Source organism: Salvelinus alpinus, chromosome 27 (assembly GCF_045679555.1).
Source record: "Salvelinus alpinus chromosome 27, SLU_Salpinus.1, whole genome shotgun sequence".
Taxonomy (NCBI): domain Eukaryota; kingdom Metazoa; phylum Chordata; class Actinopteri; order Salmoniformes; family Salmonidae; genus Salvelinus; species Salvelinus alpinus.
The window spans coordinates 20,166,484-20,191,798 of NC_092112.1; the positions used below are offsets into that span (position 1 = coordinate 20,166,484).

General features: G+C 41.6%; 2 protein-coding genes across 3 annotated transcripts in view; one reads left to right on the top strand and one right to left on the bottom strand.

Moving 5' to 3' along the window:
* Window positions 1–23,869, bottom strand: part of LOC139556125 (lysophospholipid acyltransferase 2-like) — a 74,083-nt gene extending 50,214 nt beyond the window's left edge. Inside the window, exon 1 of the mRNA XM_071369677.1 lies at window positions 23,651–23,869. Coding sequence (XP_071225778.1) covers window positions 23,651–23,737 — 87 coding nt within the window. The 5' untranslated portion in view covers window positions 23,738–23,869. The remainder of the gene's footprint in view (window positions 1–23,650) is intronic.
* A 573-nt stretch (window positions 23,870–24,442) lies between these two features.
* LOC139556126 (arf-GAP with SH3 domain, ANK repeat and PH domain-containing protein 2-like) overlaps window positions 24,443–25,315 on the top strand; it is a 64,478-nt gene continuing 63,605 nt past the window's right edge. The window contains exon 1 of one of the 2 annotated variants that reach the window (XM_071369678.1): window positions 24,443–25,030. In XM_071369678.1, the coding sequence (XP_071225779.1) occupies window positions 24,879–25,030 (152 nt within the window). In that variant the 5' untranslated portion in view covers window positions 24,443–24,878. The remainder of the gene's footprint in view (window positions 25,031–25,315) is intronic. The other variant, XM_071369680.1, reaches the window with a different exon arrangement.

Here is a 25,315-nt window from a genome sequence, read left to right on the forward strand (position 1 = left end):
GCGTCTGGATGCTCCTCATTAATCACATCAGACCAACAAATATTAACATCATCCAAATATTAACATCATCCACATATTAACATCATCCACATATTAACATCATCCACATATTAACATCATCCACATATTAACATCATCCAAATATTAACATCATCCAAATATTAACATCATCCACATATTAACATCATCCACATATTAACATCATCCACATATTAACATCATCCACATATTAACATCATCCACATATTAACATCATCCACATATTAACATCATCCACATATTAACATCATCCACATATTAACATCATCCACATATTAACATCATCCACATATTAACATCATCCACATATTAACATCATCCACATATTAACATCATCCACATATTAACATCATCCACATATTAACATCATCCACATATTAACATCATCCACATATTAACATCATCCACATATTAACATCATCCACATATTAACATCATCCACATATTAACATCGTCCACATAAGAGTCACAGCAAAATATTTAGTATGATCTCTTATACACCATTTTAGCCTTTGCAACTTTGGCTTTCTTGGATATAGCCACTATATTGTGATCACTGCATCCAATGGGATACATCTTAAGAACAAAGCTTCTTCCCCCAAGCCATAAGACTCCTGAACATCTAATCAAATGGCTACCCAGACTATTTGCATCCCCCCCTCTTTTACACCGCTGCTACGCTCTGTTGTTACCATCTATGCATAGTCACTTTAATAACTCTACCTACATGTACACTACTGTTCAAAAGTTTGAGGTCACTTAGAAATGTCCTTGTTTATCAAAGAAAATAACATTTTTTGTCCGTTAAAATAACATTAAAATGATCAGAAATACAGTGTAGACATTGTTAATGTTGTAAATGACTATTGTAGCTGGAAATGTCTTATTTTTAATGCAATATCTACATAGGTGTACAGAGGCCCATTATCAGCAACCATTACTCCTGTGTTCCAATGGCACGTTGCGTTAGCTAATCCAAGTTCATCATTTTAAAAGGCTAATTGATCATCAGGAAACCTTTTTTCAATTTTGTTAGCACAGCTGAAAAATGTTGTCCTAATTAAAGAAGCAATAAAACCGGCGTTCTTTAGACTAGTTGAGTATCAGGAGCATCAGCATTTGTGGGTTCGCTTACAGGCTCAAAATAGCCAGAAACAAAGAACTTTCTTCTGAAACTCGTCAGTCTATTCTTGTTCTGAGAAATTAAGGCTATTTCATGCGAGAAATTGTCAAGATACTGAAGATCTCGTACAACGCTGTGTACTACTCCCTTCACAGAACAGCACAAACTGTCTCTAACCAGAATAGAAAGAGTGGGAGGCCCCGGTGCACAACTGAGCAAGAGGACAAGTACATTAGTGTCTAGTTTGAGAAACAGACGCCTCACAAGTCCTCAACTGGCAGCTTCATTAAATAGTATCCGCTAAACACCCGTCTCAACGTCAGCACTGAAGAGGTGACTCCGGGATGCTGGCCTTTAGGCCGCGTTCTCCTGGCATCCGCAAACCCAAATTCGTCAGTCGGACTGCCAGATGGTGAAGCGTGATTCAGCACTCCAGAGAACGCATTTCTACTGCTCCAGAGTCCAATGGCGGCAAGCTTTACACCACTCCAGCAGACGCTTGGCATTGCGCATGGTGATCTTAGGCTTGTGTGCAGCTGCTCGGCCATGGAAACCCATTTAATGGGTATTGTGCTGACGTTGCTTCCAGAGGCAGTTGCAACCAAGAACAGACGGTTTTTACGTGCTACACGCTTCAACACTCGGCAGTCCCATTCTGTGAGGTTGTGTGGCCTACCACTTCTTGGCTGAGCCATTGTTGCTCCTAGACATTTTCACTACACAATAACAGCACTTGACGGTGACACATTGAAAGTCACTGAGCTGGCTGTGTGCTCGATTTTATACACCCGTCAGCAACGGGTTTGGCTGAAATAGCCGAATCCACTAATTTGAAGGGGTGTCCACATACTTTTGTATATATAGTGTATATTAATATGGGCTATTTTCAGCCCTTTCCTGGGTAGCTCATCAGAGATGAGTGAGAGAAAAAAATCCATTCAGCAGTCCATTAATCAGTTGTCCTCAGACTCTATCCTGGTTTCATGTGGAGATTCTGAAATTCTGTCCACAACCATGTTGTTCTGCCTTATTTGTCCCTCGAGATAATCTGAATTCTCAGTCATTGTCATCATGGACTCAGATACAGAACTGATGACTTAGAGATTTCTATCATCTTGCCATTCTCCTGTTAAATAAAGGTTAAATAAATTAGTTTAACTAGGCAAGTCAGTTAAGAACAAATTCTTATTTACAATGACGGCCAAACCCTCCCCTAACCCGGACGATGCTGGGCCAATTGTGCACCGCCCTATGGGACTCCCGATCACGACCGGTTGTGATACAGCTCGGGATTGAACCAGGGTCTGTAGTGACGCCTCTACCATTGAAATGCAGTGCCTTAGACCGCTGTGCCACTCTGGAGGCCAAATTGATCTGACCCTAGGAGAACTGCAAACAGTTCTTCAGGTCCTGGACCTCTCTGGTCAGGTCGTACATTCTTTTATTATACTGAACAAAATAAGCGCATCATGGAACAATTTCAAAGATTTTACTGAGTTACTGTTCATATAAGGAAATTAGTCCATTTAAATGAATAAACTAGGCACATCACTGGGCAGGGTCACAATTATGGGTGGGCTTGGGAGGGCATATGCCCACCCACTTGGCAGCCAGGCTTCCCCACTAGGGAGCCAAGCCCAGCAAATCAGAATGAGTTTTTCCCCACAAAAGGGCTTTATTACAGACAGAAATACTCCTTAGCACACCCCCACCCCACCCAGACGATCCCGCACATGAAGAAGCCGGATGTGGAGGTCCTGGGCTGGTGTGGTTACACGTGGTCTGCGGTTGTGAGGCTGGTGGGACATACTGACAAATCCTCTAAAATGACATTGAACATTAATTTCTCTGGCAACAGCTCTGGTAGACATTCCTGCAGTCAGCATGCCAATTGCACGCTCCATCAAAACTTGAGACATCAGTGGCATTGTGTTGTGTGACAAAACTTCACCTGTGTAATGATCACACTGTTTAATCAACTTCTTGATATATCACACCTGTCAGGTGTCTTGGCAAAGAAGAAATGCTCACTAACAGGGATTTAAACAAATTTGTGCACATCATTTGAGAGAAATAAGGTTTTTGTGCGTATGGAACATTTCTGGGATCTTCAATTTCAGCTCATGAAACCAACACTTTACATGTAACAGAAATTATGAATTCGGATTAAACGCAAGATGTAAAGTGTTGGTTTCATGAGCTGAAATTGAAGAGATATATATATATATATATGCTACAGAAATTGGTTCAGTTATCGCCTAAAATAAATGTGTCCATATGGGCAGAATATTGTATAGTAATACATGCATATGGTTATATAAAGGCTGAAGACTAAAAACAGACTATACATTTGTTTTAAATAATGTATTTTATCTAGTTTCTACACCAAGCATTAACACCAACCATTCACTATGAAACATTGATTTATTAATGAAGAGGCAAAAATAAGTAGGCCTAAAACATGTTTTATTTCAGCTCTCGAAACATGGGACCAAGACTTTGCATGTTGTGTTTATATTTTTGTTCAGAGTAGTTGACTCCACCAGTATCTGGACAAAATACTTGAAGCAATTTTTTTGTTGTTGTAACAACTGTGTGTAGAACTCTTCTTGTTCGTTTTAAACACCCTTCACCTGTGATAGAGAGACACCACTTTCCTCAACGGTACTCCCGCCAGCTTTGTCTTTGTCATGGTAGAAACGTAAGTTACGCTGTTTGTCCTCGCAGTTCCAGACAGTGCAGGTTGCAGGGAAGCTTGAAATCAACAACAACAAGCAGGGATCTAGACAGCCACAAGCCCAGGACAATCCACAGTCCCAGCCACAATGTCTAACCGCGTTGCAGGCTGGGTTCAACCCCTCAAGAAAATCCAGCTAGCTTAATAAGCAGATAGCTAGCAGGTTAGCTGCTACGCCAAACAACCCACTGGAGAGACCGTAGCGGTCCCAGCAACTGATGCCAACCACCTTGCACGTGATCCAAACTCAAAAGCTAGCTAGTAAGTAACTAAACTTTTTCAACACTTTCAAAAACAACAAACTTTCCAAAACAACAAACCGTGCTCTCCCTCATTCCACGTTAAACAGGAAGTATAGTTGCATTCCTTCTTCCTTCTCTGCTGCCATCTTTAACTTATTAACTTCTTCAGGAATCCTGCAGGACGGTTGAGCTAACATAGGCTAATGCGATTAGCATGAGGTTGTAAGTAACAAGAAAACTTCCCAGGACATAGACATATCTGATTGGCAGAAAGCTTACATTTTTGTTAAGGTAACTGCACTGTCCAATTTACAGTAGCTATTACAGTGAAATAATACCATGCTATTGTTTGAGGAGAGTGCACAGTTTTGAACATGAAAAGTTATTAATAAACAAATTAGACACATTTGGGCAGTCTTGATACAACATTTTGAACAGAAATGCAATGGTTCATTGGATCAGTCTAAAACTTCGCACAGACACTGCTGCCATCTAGTGGCCAAAATCTAAATTCCACCTGGGCTGGAATAATACATTATGACTTTTCTCTTACATTTCAAAGACGGTACAATTTTTTTCTTTTTTTTACCTGATCTAATGTGTTATATTCTCCTACATTCCTTTCACATTTCCACAAACTTCAAAGTGTTTCCTTTCAAATGGTACTTAGAAAATGCATATATTGCTTCAGGGCCTGAGCTACAAGCAGTTAGATTTGGGTATGTCATTTTAGGCGAAAATTTCAAAAAAGGGGCCGATCCACAATAAGTGAATTCAGCGATCGTTTGGCAAGACAGGGAGGGAGGGGAGTGAATAAGAAATAATAATGAACATTCCCGATCATACTTCTTCCAGCTTGCCTGTTGCTGTCTGGGACACATCAAATAGCTACTGTGTTCTGTTGTGGAGCCCTGGGTTACGTCCCAAATGGTGCCTTATTCCCTATATAGTGACTACTTTCGACCAGGAACCATATCGCACCGGTATAAAGTAGTGCACTAAATAAAGAATAGGGTGTCATTTTGGACACAGTTGGCCTGGTCTGCTTTGGTCTCTTGACAGCAGGAAGGGGGGAGCAATCAAAGCCCTTATCTCCTTCGCTCTGTTTGGACAGCTTGTGTTCAGCATGGCTCAGGCATACACAATGACAATGCAAGAGCTACATGGCGAGGGACAATAGTGTGGAGAGAGTGTAGTGTGTACAGTAGGTTTCCACATTAAAGAGCCATGTACAATGTATATACAATGTACATGTATCCATGTACAAGTGTTATATGAGAACTTCAATGCTTTACTATACTGGTTTGGCCACACACACACACACACCTCCCTCTCAACATGAAAGACAAAGGATAAAACAGGGTAAGAGCTTCATTAAAAGTACTGGGTATTAAAAACCAACTGAGCCAAATGGCGACCTACTCCCTACATAGTGCACTACTTTTGACTAGGGACCATAGGGCTCTGGTCAAAAGTAGTGCACTATATAGGAAATAATAGGTTGCCATTTGGGACTCTGACATTAACACCATGTCAGATGAAAATCCAAAGCTATTCTGGCTGTGTGTTTGAGCCCATTCCTCCAATCCATTCCTACTGGAGGTTCAACTCTGGTCACCCTGCTGAAGTGGAGAAATTAATGCAAAGACTGGAGAAAGGATTACCTCCTTGATGATGAATCAGGGAAGTCCACTACAAATAAAAGCCAAAAGACAACCTCTTCAAAAGCTGTGCAAAGGGCATGACCCTTTTGTGTGCCTAAGCCATTCAGCTGAATAAACTATCTGCATGGGAATCCACTGTCAATTTTGTGGCTATTTTCTGGTGAATCATCTTAGTTTTCAGATGTTTTTTTATTAAAGTGATCAACTCTCACTCGACTCCCTCGCCTATCGTTGAACCTGCATACCCAGTGGGGCCTCTCTGTTGTAAATTCCTAGGTCCTTTGAGACGGTCCGGTGGCGGTAAAGCCGTGGCCCAGTCTCTCTCCACAGAGCTGCAGTCTAAACTGTCCTGGCTGGCTGACAGCTTGGGTCGATCCCTGGAAGCCGTTGGAAGTCTCTCAGGTCTGAGGCCTGCATCCCAAATGAAACCCTATTCCTTTAAAGTGCACACATTTTTACCAGCACCTATAAAGGGATAGGGTCCCATTTGGGAAGCATCTCTAAACATATTGAGCCCGGGGCCCAGCCAGGGATGTTCTTAGGGCAGCTGACAGCCGTATTGTTTGACCAGAGCTAATTGTCTTCCAGACTTTGTTCACGGCGTCTAGGGTGAAATTGCCCCTAGGCACTCATTATGGGTCAGTTTTGCATTTCCAATTAAGGTTAGGATTGTGGAGGTGAAGCTGATCTTAGATCTGTACCTAGGAGAAATTACACAACAGAACATTCATCAACGGTGCTGGGAGGAGGCGGTTTGCATCTTTGTAGATGGAGGGAGGTTTCAAAACATGTTGAGGAAATAGTAGTGTTTGAGTAGCTATGTATGTGTCCAGGTCACATGTCCAACGGAACAGAACAGGGACGACAGCCTGGCTAAAGTAGAAGGATATCAAACTTTTTCTAACACAGGATACTTTCTGTTGATCTAAAAGTGGACTAACCCTAAAAAAAAAAACTTACAGCTGCAGTTTTAAACTATGTAAAAGACAGGAATGGTACAGAATGTCACAGCACCAGACAGTGCATCTAAATTTGAGGACTTTTTAAGATGCAAAACCCTTTCAAATTGATGACTTTTAAGATGAGAAATGAAGGGAGAGAGTCAGAAAGAATGTTATGAGGGATGAGTTAGACCTACTTTAAAAATCCTGCCCTGAATTTATCTACCTCTCATTAATATCTCATGGTGGCCCTACTGCCGTGCAGGCAGCGCTCTCCTCTCCTCTGCGCTCCGTCCAGACACCCAAGCCATCTTCTTCTTTAATTCATGCTCCCTGATGTTTCCCATTACTGTCTCGGTGTCTAGGCTAAGGTATTCCTTCCTATTGCTCTCTGCAGCCTGATCTAGGATCAGCTCCTCACTGTCCATAATAAAATCAGATTCATTATGATCTAAAAGGTTAAACTGATCCTAAATCAGCACATACGGCTATGAACTCTGGGCTGGGTTCATATACAGCAGTGGGTTGAGGTAAAGCTGGGGAGGATATGTTCTGGATGTGAAGGAGAATGTTCCAGCTAGCCAGCAGGACTGATGGACGGTGATGGAGAGAAAAGAAATCGGATGCTCTGCTTGATAGACCAGGAACTAACTGCCTTTCTGGGGAGAGAGGGGGACTGCATTCAAAATTGCACCGTATTCCCTATATAGTGCACTACTTTTGACCAGGGCCCATAGGGATATTGTCAGAAGTAGTGCACTGGATAGGGAATTGGGTACCATTTGGAAAACAATAAGGTATTGGACTGCAGTAATCTCTGATAGATGTTAAAGAACCATCCAGAACATTTTAGGGTGCACTGGACAGGACAAATTACAAGGGAATTTACTGTGTAGATAGACATTTTCAAGAAGTTTCAGAAAGTTTCCTACTACAATTGGCTGATGTAACCCAACCTGTGCTAAATGTTTTCACAATGGTAACAGAACATCACCTCAGTCAGGAGGATGTCAAATACAATTTCCGCCAAGTAAAGAGTTTTTTTTAAAGCTTTTGTGAACAATAGACGGCCAAAAAGAAGGTTGAGTACACAAGATGTCAGACATTGTGTGGAAAGCTACGGCAGAAGGTCAGTATGATGCAGCGTCCAGAGAGGATGACAGAATGGGGAGACCCATACATCACTACACCACCACCCTCCTCTTCTCTGGAACTCTCCCTTCCCTTACAGGATTACGTCTACATCCCAAAAGGCACCCTATTCCCTATATATAGAGCACTGCTTTTGGCCAGGGCCATAGAGCTCTGGTCAAAAGTAGTGCACTATATAGGGACTACGGTGCCATTTGAGACGTATACTAGAACAGAAAAACTGAGGGGAGAAAGTCATGTTTCACTAGATGATACTGCCTTGCTGTCCATCTTTGACATTCAGATAGAAAATGACGACCTTCCACAAAACAAAGGGCATCACTTTCTCTATTACTTGTCTTTCATTTGCAAACAGTATTGAGGATTGAATGGGTCTCTATCCTGAATCGCAACGTCCATCCAATAGCAAAACAAAGGAGGAGACATTCTGCTGAATGAGGAACTGGTTAAGGCTCATTGAAGCCCGTGATGGAAGGGATCCTTCCTGAAGAAGCCTGTTGCTAGGATACAGCCTGCATGCCTTGCCATATCAAAGAGGAGGTTGATGTGCTGCTGAGCGGAGGCCATGTTTTTACAATCATCAGTCTCATTGAATTGGCTGCAACATGCTATCACTAACTGATTACATAGCCTATAAAAAGTGTCTGCTCGGCCACCATGCAGTCAGCCACATCCACAATGGCTTTTCATCTTAACAATTACGGCCTTCAAGGACTGCCTCTCTGAAGCAAGAAAACCTCTGTCTCTACTCTCAATTTCTCGTTGCCAGAGGGCAAAACCATCACAACTCTGAAGGCAACAACATCAGGCTCATAGGCCCACATTAAATCCAAAATAGGATTATTGATAGTTGTCAAAAAAAATAAAAATTTAAACACTTTTATTGACAACATCTCACTTCGGGCTCTAATTTCTCATTAGCAAAAGTACCTTATCCATAGAGCCCTGTTTAAAGACACATGCTTTAGACTGACTTTGCTCAGATAAGAAAAAACAACGGAGGAATGCAACCCCCCCGCTGACAGACAAACTAGGGCTGTCCCCTACAACAACAAAAAATATTGGTCGACCGAGAGTCGTCTTTCCAATTTTTAGGTCAAAAGAATAATGTATTTTTCCATATACAGTGCATTCGGAAAATTATTCAGACCCCTTGACTTTAAAAAAAAAAATAATAATCCCCAAATTGTTACATTACAGCCTTATTCTAAAATGGATTAAATCGTTAACCCTAACCCTAATCAATCTACACACAATAACTCATAATTACAAAGCAAAAACATTTTTGTAGAATTCTTTGCAAATGTATAAAAATGACAAAACTGAAATAATACATTTACATACAGTTGCAAGAAAAAGTGTGAACCCTTTGGAATTACCTGGATTTCTACATAAATGTGTTAGAAAATGTGATCTGATCTTACTTAAGTCACAACAATAGACAAACAGTGTGCTTAAACTAATAACACATAAGTTATTGTATTTTTCTTGTCTATATTGAATACTTAATTTAAACATTCACAGTGTAGGTTGGAAAAGTATGTGAACCCCTAGGCTAATGACTTTTTCAAAAGCTAATTGAAGTCAGGACTTAGCTAACCTGGAAACCCAATCAATGAGGAGATTGGAGATGTTGGTTAGAGCTGCCCTGCAATAAAAAAAAAACTCACAAAATGTGAGTTTGCTATTCACATGAAGAATTGCCTGATATGAACCATGCCTTGAACAAAGAGATCTCAGAAGACCTAAGATTAAGAATTGACTTGCATAAAGCTGGAAAGGGTTACAAAGGTATCTCTAAAAGCCTTGATGTTCATCAGTCCACGGTAAGATGAATTGTCTATAAATAGAGAAAGTTCAGCACTTGTACTACTCTCCCTAGGAGTGGCTGTCTTGCAAAGATGACTGCAAGAGCACAGCGCAGAATGCTCAGTGAGGTTAAGAAGAATCCTAGAGTGTCAGCTAAAGACTTACAGAAATCTCTGGAACATGCTAACATCTCTGTTGACGAGGCTACGATACGTAAAACACTAAACAAGAATAGTGTTCATGGGAGGGCATCAAGGAAAAAGCTACTACTGTCCAAAAAAACAAACAGTGCTGCAGGTCTGAAGTTCGCAAAAGAACACCTGGATGTTTCACATCACTGCTGGTAAAATATTCTCTGGACAGATTAAACTAAAGTTGAGTTGTTTGGAAGGAACACACAACACTGTGTGTGGAGAAAAAAAAGCACAGCATACCAACATCAAAACCTCATCTCAACTGTAAAATATGGTGGAGGGAGCATCATGGTTTGGGGCTGCTTTGCTGCCTCGGGGCCTGGACAGCTTGCTAACGTCGATGTAAAAATGAATTCCCATGTTTATCAGACATTTTGCAGGAGAATGTAAGGCTCTCTCCGCCAATTGAAGCTCAACAGAAGTTGGGTGACGCAACAGGACAACGACCCAAAACACAGAAGTAAATCAACGGCTTCAGAATGGCTTTCAAGAAGAAAATACGCATTCTGGAGTGGCCCAGTCAGAGTCCTGACCTCAACCTGATTGAGATGCTGTGGCATGCGAGCAGTTCACACCAGACATCCCGAGAGCATTGCTGAACTGAAACAGTTTTGTAAAAAGGAATGGTCCAAAATTCCTCCTGACCGTTGTGCAGGTCTGATACGCAACTACAGAAAACGTTTGGTTGAGGTTATTGCAGCCAAAGGAGGGTCAACCAGTTATTAAAGGGTTCACATACTTTTTCCACCCTGCACTGTGAATGTTTACATGGTGTGTTCAATAAATGACATGAAAACATATAATTGTTTGTGTGTTATTAGTTTAAGCGGACTGTGTTTGTCTATTGTTGTGATTTAGATGAAGACAGACCAAATTGTATGACCAATTTATGCAGAAATCCAGGTAATTCCAAAGGGTTCACATACTTTTTCTTGCCACTAAGTATTCAGACCCTTTACTCAGTACTTTGTTGAAGCACCTTTGGCAGCAATTACAGCCTTGAGTCTTCTTGGGTATTATGCTACAAGCTTGGCACACCTGTTTTTGGGGAGTTTCTCCCATTCTTCTCCGCGGATCCTCTCAAGCTCTGTCAGGTTGGATGGAGAGCGTCGCTGCACAGCTATTTTCAGGTCTCTCCAGAGATGTTCGATCGCGTTCAAGTCCGGGTTCCAGACACTCAGAGACTTGTCCCGAAGCCTCTCCTGCGTTGTCTTGGCTGTGTGCTTAGGTTTGTTGTCCTGTTGGAAGGTGAACCTTTGACCCAGTCTGAGGTCCTGAGCAGGTTTTCATCAAGGATCTCTCTGTACTTTGCTCCATTCATCTTTCCCTTGATCCTGACTAGTCTCCCTGCCGCTGAAAAACATCCCTACAGCATGATGCTGCTACCACCAAGCTTCACCGTAGGGATGGTGCCAGGTTTCCTGCCAGACGTGACACTTGGCATTCAGACCAGAGAATCTTGTTCTCATGGTCTGAGAGTCCTTTAGGTGCCTTTTAGCAAACTCCAAGCGGGCTGTCATGTGCCTTTTACTGAAGAGTAGCTTCCGTCTGGCCACTCCACCATAAAGGCCTGATTGGTGGCATGCTGCAGAGATGGTTGTCTTTCTGGATGGTTCTCCCATTTCCACAGAGGAACTCTGGAGCTCTGTCAAAGTGACCATCACCTTTCTAACCAAGGCCCTTCTACCCCGATTGCCCACTTTGGCCAGGCGGCCAGCTCAAGGAAGAGTCTTAGCGCTTCCAAACTTCTTCCATTTAAGAATGATTGAGGCCACTGTGTTCTTGGTGACCTTCTATGGCTGCAGAACATTTTGTCTATGAACAATTCCTTCGACCTCATGGCTTGGTTTTTGCTGTCATGCACTGTCAACAGTGGGACCTTATATAGACAGGTGTGTGCCTTTCCAAATCATGTCCGATCAATTCAATTTACCACAGGTGGACTCAATAGAAACAGGATGCACCGGAGCTCAATTTCGAGTCTCATAGCAAAGGGTCTGAATACGTATGCAAATTATGTATTTCTGTTTTAGCTTTATGATTATGGGGTATTGTGTGTAGATTGAGGAGGATGTTGTTTTTAAATCCCTTTTAGAATAAGGCGGTAACGTAACAAAATGTGGAAAAAGTCAAGGGGTCTGAATACTTTCCGAATGCACTGTATTGACACACCCTATGTGTTTTAATAAAATCAACTAACTATACTGAACTTGTCTGATGCTTTTAGCACGCTGTTTGATTAAATCATTTAAGACACAAATGACTCAAAAAAAAACCTGTTCCCGACCATCCTCCTGGTGCTGTTCGCCTTCACAGATTCTGCCATTACCCTTCTGAAGTTGCTGGTAATAGGCTACACCAGCGGTCATCAACTTTTTCCATTTGGAGTGCCAATTTATCTTACCATTTCTATCAATCTGCTTGCCAGTTCTGATTTTCATATTACAAAGAACTGTTCCACAAATATGTGTATTTCAAAATCCTTGTCTGTGGCTAATCTACATTCTATCTAAATCTAAATGAAAACTATACAAACCTAAAAGTAACTTTTATTGCCAACTGTGTAAAAATAGCCTACATAAAGCCAACAAATAAAAACAATGCAGGTAGAAAATATCCTGTAAAAAATAAATATCTTATCAACACATTGGCTATGCGTAGCCTATCTGCAACAAACTTGAAACATTGTATCAACTATGCAACATTGTATAAAATATTCTGGGCCCTCAGAGTTTCCTGTGCCAGTGAGCCCTGGACAGACACATCTGTAGGCTATTTAGGCAATGGAAAAGAAGTAATCAGCTATGATATGACGTTTCTACCGGATCAGAGCATTACAATTTCTCATTTCATGCCGAGTGGTTATTGAAAGGGAGAGAGCTGGAAATATTGTTCAAATACTTGAGGAACTTTTGTCTTTCTCAATTGATTCTAAGACCAGATTTCGTTTACTTGCTATTTGAGGTGAAGCAAGAGAGATTTGAGAAGCTCCACAGCTCATTAGTGGTGGTGAGTTAAGACAATCAGAAATACTATCAGACATCCCCAAATGGGCACATTTATAGGTATACATTTGCGAGCAGGCCAGGTAGACTAATCCTACATGCGTAATCAGGTGAACGTCCTTACAAAAGACAATGAATAAATTGACAAAACTCATAAATGGGATGAAATAAACAAAAACGTGCTTCTCAAAGGTGTAGCATAGGTTGTGAGTTCTATAAACAACGTGTTCACTCCGACCATGAGAGCGGTAAACCACTGTAAAAATAATAAATAATTTTATATTGAATGCATTAACAGAATTTACCCTCACCAAACAAACATTTCAGATGAGAAATTATGGGAATGAATGGTAAATGTAGGCTACTACTGGTGATATATGTAATGGGGAATTGATAGACACAGCAAATTATGCACACAATGAAGTTATGAAACAATGAATAAGCACAAAATGGCGGTAGAGAGCGCATTCTGGAGAGAGATGTGCCTTGTGCATCTGAGCCACACTTAACTTATTCTTGGACCGTTGCACCCCGTTGCCTCCTCAATGGATTAGTCCATTGGCACAAACCAGACAGATGCTGCTCGACTAAAAAATATCTTGGTTGACCAAGAGCCTATCGACCAATCAATCGACTAAATGGGGTCAGCCCTAAGACACACATGCTCACACACACACACACACCTCTGTAGTCTCTGCCACTCAGAAAGTGTCACCTTTTACTTCAGTGGCAGATTGCACTTTTCACCGTTCTTCCCTTTCCCTGTTTTCACATACTCTATTTGCCAGTTTTCGTTCCAGAGACCCTGCCCCTGGCCAAAGACTTATCAGATCCAGCCTGCCCCTACACCCTACAGGCTGCAGTCACAGAAACCTCAGTCCACATAAGAGGGTGCGTCTCACTCCCAATCATTTCTCCTGTGCACTTGTTTGCTACTCCCACAAATCTAAAAGCATTGGAGATCTGCTACGCATCTGCTAGGAATAAATAACAAAAATGTGGCTAGTCAGGCTAGTCCAAGTCTGTGTCCCAAATGGCACCCTATTATAAAGATCTAATTTAACTGTACTGTATATAAAAACATAAATATGTATATATGAAGTGAGTAAATAGTATTTTTTGTTGTTCTTGTCGATTACTGTCATGTAATTTGTCATGCATTTGTACGTTTTATGTGGACCCCAGGAAGAGTAGCTGCTGCATGTGCAGTAGCTAAAAGGGGATTCTAATAAACTAAACCCTATTCCCTACATAGTGCACTACCTGGTTAAAAGTAGTGCACTATATATGTAATATGGGTGCCATTTGGAACATTGCCCAAGCCAGTGTTCTTAACCCATTAATCCCCATTGGCCCAGTGCAGCGCAACATCTTCCCTCAGTGTGCCATCACCACTCAGATGATTCAATCTCCCATGAACACTAAGTGCACTCTTAGTGCAATACATTAGTCTTAGACACTCAATTATTTATCTCAAGCGTAGGAGACCACTATTCACTGCTCAATGTACATATACACTCATCATAAACCCTTCTTCCATAGCTAAAGACAGGCATACACTTACGGAAAGTAATAGGGATCTGTCGAGAAATCACAATGACTACTGCCGTTTCCAGAGATGAGGCCTGTCATCTATAGAAGAAGAATTTATTGTCCATTTTATTTTCAGATTACACCTACACAACCGCCTGAGAAACATAGGCACACACACACAAAGGGTCTGGAAGACAGGGTCAGCCACTGGAGCTGTTTAGGAGTCAAGTGCCTTGCTCAAGGGCAAAATGGCAGCAGATGGTAAACACAGAGCCTTGTTTCTAATGGTTTAATGAGCTCCAGTAGATAAGTTATACCCTGCATCCAGAGAAAAAGGGAAATGATGCAATAATACAGTGGCCTACTACACCGGGGGGAGTGGACGTGAATAATACTTCACATAGAGCTCTACTATACCTATCATTTTATGTGTGTGACCCAAATGGCCCCCTACTCCGTATAGTGCCATTTGAGACATAGCCACAGAGAACAAGTCACTCCTGAACGACGGTGTCCTCCTCATAAAGCTACCCACCCAGGCAGAGGAGGGTAGTAATACCACTACTGCCCTGAGCTACAGTCAGTCCTTGTTATTCTCTTTAACAATCCTGATGGTTATACTAGGGTAGTCGCTCACCCCCGGCGGTGGCCCTATTGACACACTATTCCCCATGCAGTGCACTACTTTTGGCAAGAGCCAAATAAATAAAAATATTTGTCACGTACACAGTTGACAGTAAGTATAAAAGGTGCTAGCTCCCTCAACATTGCAGTACAATATCCATATCAATAATAAACAAAGGTCAAAGGTCAAATAAGTCATTAGAAGGAGGTGGTAGTAGTAATAAAACAACTATGTAAACAATAGGATACAGGGCATAAATCATATTACTGTGTATATAAACATGAAGTGGACCGTGTCTTGGTCACACAGTTGAATAAATAGTATAAAATAGAACAGCAGCATTGACTGTGTGTGTGTGTGTGTGTGTGTGTGTGTGTGTGTGTGTGTGTGTGTGTGTGTGTGTGTGTGTGTGTGTGTGTGTGTGTGTGTGTGTGTGTGTGTGTGTGTGTGTGTGTGTGAGTATGTGTGTGTGTGTGTGTGTGTGGTTGTATATTTGTGTGTAAGGGTTGGATGTGTGCAAAAAATCTAAGGTGCAGATCGTCTCGGAGGTGCAGGTCTGAGCAGCTAAACAGCTAGGGTAAGCTGTTCAGCTGTCTGATGGCCTGGTGGTAGAAGCTGTCTCGGAGCCTGATGGTCGCAGACCCGATGCTCCGAAACCTTTTGCCAGATGGTAACAGAGTGAATAGTCCGTGACTCGGGTTGACTGAAGTTCTTGACGATGTTCCAGGGATTCTTCAGACCCCACCTGACGTAAAATGTCCTGGAGGGCAGGGAGCTCACCCCCTGCAGTTGAGGTTGGGGCAGTTGCCAGCTATAGAACTTCTTGAGGATCTGAGGGCCCATGCCAAATTACTTCAGTCACCTGATGTTGAAGAGACGCTGTTGCGCCCTCTTCACCACGATGTTGGTGTGATTGGTTGACGTCGGGTCCTCTGTGATGTGCACGCAGAGGAACTTGAAGGCTTTGACCCTCTCCACTGCAGCCTCCTTTGATGCAGATGGGGGCATGCCCCCCCCCCCCCCCAGCATCTCCACCGACATTTCTCGCATAATTAATTTTACACACACAAAAAGATCCCACCTTGTCTAGCGTATTGTTTTGTCGACATTTCAAAATAAATGTTCTGTTTCCATCAGGCCTGTCATGACATGTTTTATCCGACACGCACTTTACTTGCATAAAAAGGTTGGATGGAAACCTGGTTAGTGATACTGAATGGATGGAATGGATGGAGTTCAGGAACTACAGAAACTGGGGAAATTCCAGTCATGTTGCAGTATCCTCTCTGGCCTTCTTCCAGGAAGACATCTCGAGTTTGCGTCCCAAATGGCACCCTATTTTCTATTTAGTGCACTACTTTTGAACAGGGCACATATGGCTATGGTCAAAAGTAGTGCATTATATAGGGAATAGGGTGCCATTTGTGATGCAACCTCTGACACAGAGGGAAGGAAGTGCTTTTGTAGGTGGAACAGCACCACAGCTGAGCAAGCTAGCAGCCAAGTAGAATCCGTGAGCAGACTAAACGCCCATGTAGGCCTGCCACACAGACAGAACCAGTGGTGAAATGTATTTAAGTAAAAATACTTTAAAGCACTACTTAAATAGTTTTTGGGGGTATCTGTTCTATACTATTTATATATGTTTTTTACTTCACTACATTCCTGAAGAAAACAATGTACTTTTTACTCCATACATTTTCCCTGACATCCAAAAGTACATTTTGGATGCTTAGCAGGACAGGAAAATGGTTGAATTCACACACTTATCAAGAGAACATCCCTGGTCATCCCTACTGCCTATGATCTGGCGGACTCACTAAACACAAATGCTTCATTTGTAAATTATGTCTGGGTGTTGGGGCCTGCCCCTGGCTATCCATAAATTAAAAAAATACATGAAAATTGTGCCATCTGGTTTGCCTAATATAAGGAATTTGAAATTATTTATAGTTTTACTTTTCAAATGTAGGTATATTTTAGCAATTACATTACCTTGTGATACTTAAGTATATTTAGACTCCAGTAGTATTGTACTGGGTGACTTTCACTTTAACTTGAGTCATTTTCTATTAAGGTATCTTTACTTTTACTCAAGTATGACAACTGGGTACTTTTTCCACCACTGGACAGAACATACTGTATATAACACACAGAACACAGTAGGCAAAGAAAAATCATGAACGTTATCAAACTGAAGAACTGATTTATAAAAACTAGCACTCAGATTATGTTGATTATTCAAATTGAGGGTTACTATAGTGCCCCATCAATCCATTAGCAATGTGGCAGGTTTTGAACCACCTTTTGAAGAATGATCCAGTGCAATGTAATAAATCCTAAGTATTTATAGTCACTCTCTATCGGTTCTGGTAGGCACAAAAAAATAAAATAATAATAATAATAAAAACTCTTAACCACAGGGGTAGACTGTCTGGAATTGGATAGACTTCCTGTAAGTGTAATATCTACTTTCCTCCCTCTCTATGTGAGTGAAAATGCTGAGTAATAATATAGGGTTAATGGCTGTCTCTAAACCTCTTTCTACATCAAAGAGATTCTCAACCCCAAGAGGTTTGTTAAATTAATTAGCTCCACCACATAAAATATTTATTCTCAAAGCAGAAGCATGCTGTTCTATACTACCTCAGTTTCATTTTTTGTTTCATTTTTTTTTTTAAATGGAAGAAGAACATTCCAGAGTAAACGGGACATTCCCATTTCAGGTTAATGTAGCTAGGGCCTATATGTCCAAAGAAAACATACTGTCTGTGCATTAAATAGCATAGGCTAAAGCTGAATCATCAACTGAATGATGTTTTACAATAAATTAGCTCATCAATCTCATAAAAAGGTGCCCTAAAAACAAAGACCTGTGGAGCTAAGAATACACACATACACCTTTTATGGACCAGTGCTGAACCCGCGGGAGAGGCAATACGGACACGCCTGGTGCACAAATTTATGACGTACAGTACCAATCAAAAGTTTGGACACAGAGTTTTTCATTATTTTTACTATTTTCTACATTGTAGAATAATATTGACGACATCAAAACTATGAAATAATACATATGGAATCATGTGGTAACCAAAAAAAATGAAAATATATTTTAGATTCTTCAAAGTAGCCACACTTTGCCTTGATGACAGCTTTGCACACTCTTGGTATTCTCTCAACCAGGTCATCTGATGAAACACTCCATCAGCCCTTATACAGCCTGGAGGTGTGTTGGTTCATTGCCCTGTTGAAAAACAAATGATAGTCCCACTAAGCACAAACCAGATGGGATGGCGTATCACTGCAGAATGCTGTGGTAGCCATGCTGGTTAAGTGTGCCTTGAATTCGAAATAAATCCCAGACAGTGTCACCAGCAAAGCACCCCCACACCATCACCCCTCCTCCTCCATGCTTCACGGTGGGAACCACACATGCGGAGATCATCCATTCACCTACTCTGTCTCTCACAAAGACAACGGTTGGAACCAAAAATCTCAAATTTGGACTCATCAGACCAAAGGACAGATTTCCACCGGTCTAATGTCTATTGCTCATGTTTCTTGGCCCAAGCAAGTCTATTCTTCTTATTGGTGTCCTTTAGTAGTGGTTTCTTTGCAGCAATTCAACCATGAAGGCCTGATTCACACAGTCTCCTCTGAACAGTTGATGTTGAGATGTGTCTGTTACTTGAACTCTGTGAAGCATTTATTTGGGCTGCAATCTGAGGCGCAGTTGACTAACGAACTTATCCTCTGCAGCAGAAGTAACTCTGGGTCTTCCTTTCCTGTGGCGGTCCTCATGAGAGCCAGTTTCATCATAGCGCTTGATGGTTTTTGCGACTGCACTTGAAGTAACTTTCAAAGTTTATAAAATGTTCCAGATTGACTGACCTTCATGTCTTAAAGTAATGATGGACTGTCTTTTCTCTTTACCTATTTGAGCTGTTCTTGCTATAATATGGACTTGGTCTTTTACCAAATAGGGCTATCTTCTGAAGCTGGTTGAGAGAATGCCAAGAGTGGCAAAGGGTGGCTACTTTGAAGAATCTCAAATATAAAATATTTTGATTTGTTTAACACTTTTTTGGTTACTACATGATTCCATGTGTGTTATTTCATAGTTTTGATGTCTTCAATGTAGAAAATAGTAAAAATAAAGAAAAACCCTGAAATGAGTACGTGTCCAAACTTTTGACTGGTAGTGTATGTCGCACAGCTGAGTCGAGTGGAGAAGAATGGATTCGGTTCAGTTAGTCATCCCGATGAGCCCTTCTCACATAGATAGTTTATGCTGGCTAGCTGGCAAAAACAGGAGCATGGCACTAGTTAAAACTTGTAAAACAAAGTGATGTTTATTTCGTTGGACACCAGGTGTGTTCGTGAAGCCTCTCAGTCATCCCGCTTCCATACCGTCAGCCAGCCATCAGCCATAATAACCTCAGAGGATCATGGTCCCTGTAGTCATTGAGACAGCTCCCCTAAAGAGAAACCCTGTGAGGCCCTAGTGTCCTATCAGCACTCCTATATAAGCCCCATCCCCAATGGCACCCTATTCCCTACGTAGGGACCTACAGGCCTAATTTGTTGCACTAAATAGGGAATAGGGTGCCATTTGGGACACAACCAGATCCATCTGCTCCCAACCCTGTAGAGAGAGGAACACCCAGTCCCATGGTCCCATGTAAACTAACCTCAGCCAAACCCTCAACGGAAGGAACAAATTAGCTGACTCTGGTATTCACTCACCAAACTCATAGGCCTACAACACATTATGAATGTTTTAATGGGAGGGGAATCTGGATTGAATGGAGTTAGTAGAATGTCAGCATTATTAACTCCATGTTTTTCATTCAGTTGGTTACATCCCCATAGTTAACAGCACACACTGTCTGTGTCCCAAATGACACCCTATTCCCTATTTAGTGCACCACTTTGGACCAGGGCCCATATATAGGGAATAGGGTTCTGGTGAAATGTACTGCACTATACAGCCAGGGAATAGGGTTTTGGTGAAAAGTAGTGCACTATATCGGGAATAGTGTCCCATTTGGGATGCAGACACTGCCAGATAACCGTACTCTACTCCCTGGGGATTCCTCCTCATTGAGCCCCCAGGGTGTTGGGCAGCAAACTCAGGCCAAAACTCTTGATTGGGAAGACCACCATTTATGTCTTGGCACCAAGGATTATCTCTCACGCACGCGCATTTGCACACATGCACACTCAGCCACACACAGCTAATGCAATATGTTTGATGTCCTCTGCTTGCTAAAATATTCACAGCAAAAGTTTGACAGCAATGCTTGTGACACATTTCACATTCAGAATGTGTCACTGCATGTGTGAAAGTATCGGCAACCAAGTTGGCCTAAAATACCAGTCAGCTTCCATAGAGAAAGCAGAGCCATTAAACCACAGATTTGGAGCCATATGTATTAGGTGTCTTAGATTGCTGATCAGTTTAGTTTTTTAGATCACAATTAATAAAAAGAAATAGACACGGAGGGACTTGATCCTAGATGAGCACTCCTACTCTGAGACGCTAGACACAAAGCCCCTGAACGCCAAAGACTGCCTAGCTGGTGCCATTAAAGTTAAAGCAACCATGTACCGTATTCTCTTTCAGTGATAGTAATAGGTTACTATCACTGGGGTTAGGCAGGAATATGTGTGTTCGTCCCAAATGGCACCCTATTCCCTATATAACGCACTTCTTCCATAGGGCCCTGGTAAAAAAGTATTTCACTGTGTACAGGGAAAAGAGTGCCATTTGGGACGCAGCCTGTGTTTCTTGGTATGGCAGGCCCAAGTGTTATCCCTTTGATATTATTAAGTCTTCTGCCCCTGGTCAGGGTTTGCATAGTAAGAGCTAGGAGGCCTATAACTTATAGCTGCAGATACCCTTTTTCCCCTGGACAAATCCCTTACACTAAATCAGCTTACAATGACCGTGTGGCTGTATGGCTACGCAGAAACCCCACTGTGGGCTCTGGTCAAAGTAGTGCACTATAAAGGGAATAGGCAGCCATTTGGACACACTCTGTGTTTCTTTTCAAAGTAGAAGTCTGAAATGAATCTGGCTCAGACCACAGGAAGATCCCTGGAGCCGCTCCTTTTTTGGTTCCTTCTCTTGTTACTAGAAAGTCGTTTCCACAGTAACATCACTTGAGGGTGTCGTCAAAACACCATACTGTTACTAGGAGGAACATAAGTACTACTATAGCTACTCTCTGATCGATTGTACCGCAGCCCCTGACTGACTTCCTGACTCTCACATTGCTGTGGAATTTCTAAGGCAAATATCATATCCTACATCTCAAAGTCAAAGAGAATTTTAGTCACAACAGTATTACGGGGCTATGTCATTCTCAAATGTAGCAATGGTGCTAGGCTACAACAACTGATAGGGCCTGATGGTGAACCACAGATCTGTAGCCTGTAGCTAAGGCTCAGTATCTATGGAAGAGGGAGTAATGTTACATGATCAGTTGTAGACCAGGGCTCATATTAATGCCTAGAGAACCTGATTACTTATTTGTTTATTAACAACTTGTGTCATCAGAGCTTTCTGTAGAGTAGCAGCTCCATTTTAATACTATGAAGGTATAGTTAAGCAAGGGGGTGTGGTATATGGCCAATATACTACGGCTAAGGGCTGTTCTTATGCCTAGACACAGCCCTTACCCGTGGTATATTAGCCATATACCACGAACCCCAGAGGTGCCTTATTGCTATTATAAACTGGTTACCAACGTAATTAGATCAGTAAAAATCAATGTTTTGTCATACCCGTGGTTTACGGCCTGATATACCACGGTTGTCAGCCAATCAGCATTCAGGGCTCAAACCACCCAGTTTATAATGTTAAGTAACCAAGCCGAGCTGTACTAGACAGGCCTGGTTACGCGTCCACCATAGTTTCTGAAACCGTGCTGGAAAGGACAATGTGGATAGAAAATACCCACGCCAGTACAGTATTATCCGAGTCGAACCTTTAGCGTGAAACTGGCAAGAGAAAACACCAATGGAAATATTTATAGAGCTCGCTCAGTGAAATCACCAAACAAACACACCTGTTACCTCTAGAGGAGTATTAAGAGGAATTGAAGTTTGTTCAGACGACTCACGTTCCCTTCATGAATACTGTAGATGTTATGGGATAATTTACTGCACACTACAGTACATCTGGTCTCTTGTTTTGGCTAAACGGGGGAAAAAACAGGAGTTCTACAGTACAACCTCTTGAGTTGTGCTGAAATGGCACCCTATTCTCTTTATAGTGTTGACTGACGACTCACCCTGAATTTAATTCTGCTGCTCTATCAATTGATACATTCATTCTGAAACTGCCATCATAGAAGTAGTTTGTGTAACTTCAAAATGATTTGCGTTGCACAATTATTTTTTTTATCAGCAATTGAATCGCCTCTAACCAATCAGAGTATCAAAATTGATAATATGGGACCTGATTGGTCAGAATGTGTTCGCATTCTAGAAATCGTCAGGGAAGGAGGCAAATCCAGACTCATCGTGGAGAAGAAACAACAGTTGCCCGGAGCGATGTGGATGGGTAGCCAGGCAATTTATAGTGCACTACTTTTGACCGAGTTTGGGAAAAGCAGCATTACAGCATTTAACTTAAGGTTGTCGCTGGGGAGTCATGCATTAGATAAATATATGAATGTGCCACATTACATAAATGAGCATGGATTCAAACTTGGTTGGTTATGAATGTGAATAGAGTAGTGGGATATTATCAGAGACTTTTCCATTGATCTTTTTCAGATGCAAATCTTGTATACAGTAGATTGTAAGAGTGGGTGCTGCAGATTTAATATTTGCATGGGATGGGCTTCACATGTAAAGTAAAGCTGCTGTGGTCGGGGTAGGCTATGTAATCTGAGTGTTCTTTGACGTATTCTAATGACAAGGGAGACTATAGCATTTACATATACAGGTCACCTGAATGGGCCTATGTGAAAACCATTGCAAGGAATAGACAATGGTAATAACTGAAAGCATGCTTAATGATAAATTCAGATTGATTTGGCACTGGCAGCAAAACACATAGGCCTATTCTACAGCTGTGATTAGGCTACTGAAAATGTTTCATTTATTTTGTGCGTAAAATAAAACTGCTTACATTATAGCCTGATCAGTAAGAGGCCATGTCAACTGTAAATCCAAATCTAGGGTTCTTGTAGTCTAGACAGGCTACATATTCTGAACACAGATATCTGCGGCACATTTGTTCAAATAAGAGACTATTTAAAAGTATGGCTGATGATTCATTGTCGACTAAACGTGACATTTTTGTGACATTTAAAGGGGGCCTTTAATTCAATCATTGCGAGATTTGCGCTTATGCCAATGTGGCATCAACGTGTTGAACGATTGTATCAAACCAATCCAAATTCATGATTTCCTATGAGGGGGAAATGGCAATACCAATACCGTTGTTTGATAGTGAGGAATCAAAGACCATTGGCTACACAATGTTGTTTTTGCTGCGATTTTGGACATGCGACGAATGATAGAAATACTGAAAGAAGCGTAAGTAGAAGTAACAAGAATTAACCTATTTACCTGGTCGAGAGGAAGATTGATGATTTCGCTTATGGGTTGCAGCAAACTGGATCCAGTGCATGCCGGGGACACGGTTTCAGTAGCCATGATTCACAGAACGTTGAGAAAGTCCTCTGCTCTTCTTCCCCTCTGACAGTGAATCCCAGATTCGCCCCGACTCTGATCCTACATCCACCGCTGTAGCTGCTGCTGTTTGCTGCTGGCCACTACTGGCTGTCGGTTGCGCTACAGCACGGTTTAGCCGCAAATACTTCCCAAATCAACCATAATTTGGGCGGGGAAGGATTCGACTCATTCCCGCTCTAGGCAATGGTTTGCGAAAATATCAGCACCATATTCCAATGTAAAGGCTAGACAAAATAGGCCCAAGTGCCACTGAATTAAAATAAGAAAAGGGCTAAGTTCTTTTATTCTCCGTTTCCAGTTGAAATAGGCTTTTTACACATGTTATTTTCATTTATCCTGTAGTCTAAAATAGTATTATTTTCTTTATAAATAGCGGACTATAAATATTATATTAAACTCAGGTGCGCCGTGCTCGTTGCGCAGATGCTCGGCTCCATACCTCGCGCACAGCTTACTGAACGCAAAATAAAATGCTGCGCTGCCGTCTTTTCTTTTCGTCCCCTAACGGAAACACTTATTATTCACCCCAATCCTGCAGGTGGCGGAACAGAAATATCGGTAACGACACGTATTTCATATAATCATACAAGGAAGACGTAATCCCGCCTTACTTTGCTTTTCTAAAATTTTCATTGGCTGACGTTCATCACATGATGCCAACTTCCGGCTTTGAAAATCATATTTTCCTGTCCAAGAGACGTGAATTTGAGATAAATAAACAAACGTTATATTTAATTTAGCTACACAACGTTCGAATGTAGCTGGTGGTTGTCACATACATTTGGCTCTGGTGAAATGCGTGGTCTGGGGTGTCCTAATCGAAGCGACAATAATAAGAGGTTTTTACATGTTCCTAAGGACCAGACTCGAATAGAAGTGTGCCTTGCTGCCCTGCGAAAGACGGAGAAGTAGGATTCAACAGAGGAGCACATATGTGAAAAACACTTTCTGACAGACCACATAACGCCACTTGGAATAAGCGATGATGCCATTCCTATCATGCCACCATACCTCGACGGACCACTACATCTGATCAGCCCGTGGGCGAGGAGGAATTGGTGGATGATGATGTTGCTACGGCTAAACACGGGAGGATACGCTCATGATTACTTTGATTGATAGCTTTCTTATCGCATTGATTGTAGTCGTTGTTTTTAGTAATCCCTGTCTACATATATTTTATTTACAGAATGTTGATGTTGAAGAAGAATATGATGAGCCAGGCCGTGACAGAACCATCTGCATCTATGTAAGGTAACAGCTCTCTAGCCTTTATGAAATATAATAAGCATTCTTCCTTTTGTGTTTTGAACTACAGGTACTTGCATTCTACACTTCTGAGCATCTCTCTAGGTGTTTGAAAATAACGAGGCCTTTTTAATAAATCACATAATAAGTTGCATGGACTCATTGTGTTCAGTAGTAGTGGTTAACATGATTTTGGAATGACTACCCCAACTCTGTACCCCACACATACAGACAATTGTAAGGTCCATCAAACAATCGAGTAGTGAATTTCAAACACAGATTCAACCACAA